Source organism: Pyricularia grisea (assembly GCF_004355905.1).
Source record: "Pyricularia grisea strain NI907 chromosome Unknown Pyricularia_grisea_NI907_Scaffold_7, whole genome shotgun sequence".
In the NCBI taxonomy this organism is placed as follows: domain Eukaryota; kingdom Fungi; phylum Ascomycota; class Sordariomycetes; order Magnaporthales; family Pyriculariaceae; genus Pyricularia; species Pyricularia grisea.
Window position 1 is genome coordinate 207,735 of NW_022156720.1, and position 4,616 is coordinate 212,350.

The following is a 4,616-nucleotide window of genomic DNA, read 5'->3' on the forward strand; positions in this document are numbered from 1 at the left end:
TTCGCGCTAATAACGTAACGGCGGAATTTCGGGTTTATAATTCCCAATTACAAATATAATTAAAAATTTTCCAATTATTTTATATGGCCTACGTTTTATAATTTATAAAAAAGGTTATATATTAAAATTTTTATATTACCAAAATAAATTTCCGCGTTTTTTTGGTTAATTTTTATAACGACGAAAATTTAATTATTAATAATACGGACGAAAATAAAACGTAAAACATTTTTCCAAAATATATTATCGTTTAGGTAAATAATATTAATATATTAAATAATTCGAATATTATTTAACCCAATATTTTATATTAATTAAAATATTTGGCGGTTTTATTTTATTAAAGCCCTAAACGGATAAAAATTTTTTGTAATTTACAATAATTTACCGGTAAATATAAATTTAAAGGTTTTCGATTATTAATGAAAAATATTTAAATTAAATGGAATTCGACCATTTTAATTATTACGCGTATTTTTTAATTTCGTTAAATTATAGGAATATTTATTTAATAATATTTTATTTCGTTAAATGGTTAAAACGATCCGGTTAATGCCATTTTAATTAAATTTCGAATTTTTAACGAAAATTGGATTATTTTGGAATATTTATTAACGACAATTAAAATTATAGCGGTTTTTACCAACGTTTTTAGGACAAATAAAATGGAAATAATTATATACGTATTATTTAAATTAAAAATTATCGGTATAATTTTTACCAATTTCGAACGTAAATTTTAATTAAAAATTTGAAAATATTTATAAACGGGATAATATACCAATTTAAAAATTGTAATTTTAACGGCGCGAATAAAATTGGATAAATATATTAATTTAATTTAACGTTATTACGTTACAAAATTATATCTTTTGGCCGTTATTTTAATTTCCCCAACGCGTACGAATTCCCGAAAAAACCGTTTGAGGTATTATATAAAATATACCAATTAACGCGTAAAAAATTTAATCGCCAAAAAAATTAAACGTTTAACCGAATTATATTCGAAAAAACGAAATCCGAATTTCCACCCGAAAAAAAAGTTAATTTAACCGGATATTAATCCGGTTTTATTTATTTTATAACGTAAACCGAATCCGGAAAAATCCAAATATGTAAATAATTAAAATTTAAACCCGATAAAATTTTTATATTTTATCGATCGATCCGTCGAAAAAAATATCCGGTTAAAAGTTAAAATGTTTTTAATATAAGGTACGTAATATATTAATTTTATTATAATTTAAAATATGGATGGTTATACGGATAATTATACGGATAATTATATATATTAATTTTTATTTATATTTAATTATAAAAAACGATAATAATATTTTCAATTAATAGGTTATATATAAAATAAAATTTTTAAAATTCGCCCAAATTGCCCGCGATATTTTAATTATATTTACTATTTTAATTTTTATCGAACGTTTATAATTATAATTAAATAATTTTATCGGTTTTAATTAATATTTTTTAAATTTATTTATTATTCGCGATTATATTATTATTTATATTTCGATTAAAAAAAATTTATTTTTTTGGTCGGTATTAAAATTGCCATTATGGAAAACGAATATTTAAACCCGGAAAACGAAAAAGCTAAATACGATAAATTTACGGAATTTGTCGGTTTTATCCATAATTTGGGTAAATTAAATAATAATTTTAATTCCAATAAAAATAATATTATCGAAATAGCCGTTAATAATACCCCAATCCGGGTTAATATTAACCGTATGTTCATATTATTTATTTCCATTTAAATTGGATTAAAATATAGCAGAATTTTTATGGAAATTCCAACCAGGGCGTTAAAACGGGTACGGAATAATATATCGTATGGGCGTAATTTGAAGAATTTTTAAATGTAAAATATTGTTAAATAGATTATTTTTTTTCGTATTTTATATTCGGTTAATAAAAAAAAACAATATAATTAATATTTGTTATTTTTATTTTTATTATAATTTAATTTATTATATACAAAAAAAAACAAGAATTAATAATAATAATAATAATAATAATAATAATAATAATAATAATAATAATAATAATAATTATATTGGAAAATATATTATTTTATATTACGTTTATTTTAGTATAATTTCCTTCGGAATTTTACAAATGTTAATTTTAAAATATTTACGTATTTACGGGCTTTACCCACGGGGGCCCGCGGGCTGCCAAAAAAACCCGCGTTCAAATTTGGGCCGGGTTGGGCCCCCCCATAAATATTACAGTCTACCCGCGGGCCCCCCGACCCACCTACTTGGGCCGGCGCGGGCCCCCATGGGCGGGTTTTGGCAGGCCTTAGGTTTGGCCAGGAACGGGAGGGTAGACCCAGACAGTGGGCTTCCTGTCGCGGTCGACGAACTAATTAAGGCTTATTTTCAGCCTGCACATTTGGTGGTCAAAAATAGAAAAATTGAATGTAGACTAGACGTACATTCAAGCTCATTCCGCATGTAGAGAAGTGGTCCATGTAGCGTGCCTGCGGCTTTGGGTTCCCTCTGTCCACCGAGAAGGCGGCCCTTTTTGTGATGAAAACGCTCGCGGTGCTCATGAGAAACGGCACATGCGCCTTTTGATACCAAATTTCGGTATTTCTGAGCGAACTTTTGATGCCTTTTGGGAGTGTTAGATACTGCCTACCCGAGATTCATACTCTGCAACGAGTCATAACGATATCAAACCACGGCGAGCAAAACAAGGGAACTCACCCAGGTAAGACACAAACTACACCGTTCCCGAGTCAGTAATAACTCGATACGGGCTCCATAGACGGAAAGGGCTTTGGGGTCTGGACTGACAGGCGCAGTGGATGAAATCAAAATCTTGCGGCTCTCGCCTCACTGGAACCTGAACACAGCCGTGACGCTGACGCTGGCGACGCCGGCATCATTTCTTCATACGACCTGTCTGTCGCAACCCACATATCAGCTAGTGGGCGGGCTGTTGCTAAGAATGTGGTTCCTGCTAAACAAGCAAACACACGGTTTTTGTGTACCTAATTGATCTTTGTACAAACACAAAAAGAAAAGAAAACCTATACCTCAAATTCTCTCCCGCAAATTGAAAGGAAACTTATATTTCCTCCTAATTCTTCGAATTTCGATCAACTGCTGGCCTTTTTCTGCTTCTGTTGTTTTATAAAATAAGCAGGATGGTTGTACACCTCATTAAAATCATAATATGGAAGTTCGTCGAATTGGCAATTTAGCAAATCCCTAGCCAAAAGAACAACCTCTTTTTGCGCCTGTTCCGCCTCAATACGAACACCGTTTTTATTTCCCTCCCACGTAATGCTATCGACTTTGGGACTATCTTTGGGGTGTGAATTCTTTAAATGGAGGATGTAAATATCGTGTCCGGTCCAACTCCGCACAAAATGAACGGAGATAATAGAATTGTTGTTTTTATCCGGATTCTCAACCAGCACGTCCCATTGTCCGTCCATGTCGACAGTTTCGTACCCAGTTGTGAGCTTTTCGAAGTCTTCTTCGTTAATACTGATACCCCAGGGCACCGTTAGTCGCTCCTTTATGGGTTTTATATCCCGCATTTTATTGCCGGGATATTGGGCCATGATAGGGAATTACGCGGTGGAAAAATAGGACCCGTTAATTATCTTATAAAAAGGCTGTGAGAAGAGTTGAAATAAGATCATCGTGAAAAATTCATTTTGTTAAAGAAATATATATTTTCCTGTTCCTTCAAGTTCACCGGCAGGCATAATGCCGGATATATATATATATATATATATATATATTATCGAATAACAAATAAAAATTTTAAATTTGGAAACGGTTTCTTAAATTAACTTATTGGGGTTTGGTGGAGGCGTATTGTTTTATAAATATCATACCGTTAATATTTATGGGGTTTTGCGTTATGGGCCCCCAGTTAAAAGTGTGACGCTATGCGTTTAAAAGTGGGTAAAACGGCTAAAATTATGACCTAATATTAATTTACTGCAAATATTAAAATATGACCGGCTATATATTTTACCCTTTTAATTCAGCCTCTAATAAAAACGTTCCGGTATAAAAACTAATTATTAAACTAGAACATCCTCCGTAAAATATCAAGATGTTTTAATAGCATTATTTTTTATTTGCAAAGGGAAGGTTATATATATATATAAAATATTTTCAAACCTTTTAAAATTAAATGCATAAACTAAAGTCGTGTATTAGAAACTGTGTCATCGGCGGATTATTCCTACGGCCGTATTTAATATATAAATTTATTTTAAAGTTTGAATTACCTCAGCGATTAATAAAATTGTAAAATAAATCGATGAATAAAGTTTATTACCTGCGTATATATATATTATGGTGGTAAGGGTAAAAGTCCCTCCCCTGGCTTTATTCTCCAATGGTGTGGGCCTGACGGGCGTTGCTGACTTTGGTTATAATGGTAAAGAAAAGAAAATAATTTAAGTATTTAATCCCTCCAGCAAATATAAGAACTGGTAAAAACCCAAATATAAATATACGGTAATAAAGGAGGCATTTGGTCGCCCGATATTATAATAGTTGTTTAAATTACGGGTAAATTAATTTAATAATAATTAAGTTGTAAATAAATTATTTAAATTGGTTACTTTT

The 4,616-nt window shown here is 30.7% G+C and overlaps 1 protein-coding gene across 1 annotated transcript; it reads right to left on the reverse strand.

Moving 5' to 3' along the window:
- Positions 1 to 2,316: 2,316 nt before the first annotated feature.
- PgNI_09111 (uncharacterized protein) lies at positions 2,317 to 3,592 on the reverse strand (the record flags this gene model as incomplete). The annotated part of the gene is made up of 4 exons (XM_031129100.1): positions 2,317 to 2,379; positions 2,453 to 2,631; positions 2,727 to 2,742; positions 3,440 to 3,592. 4 exons carry the CDS (start codon positions 3,590 to 3,592, stop codon positions 2,317 to 2,319), a joined length of 411 nt encoding a protein of 136 aa, XP_030978095.1.
- Positions 3,593 to 4,616: the final 1,024 nt, after the last annotated feature.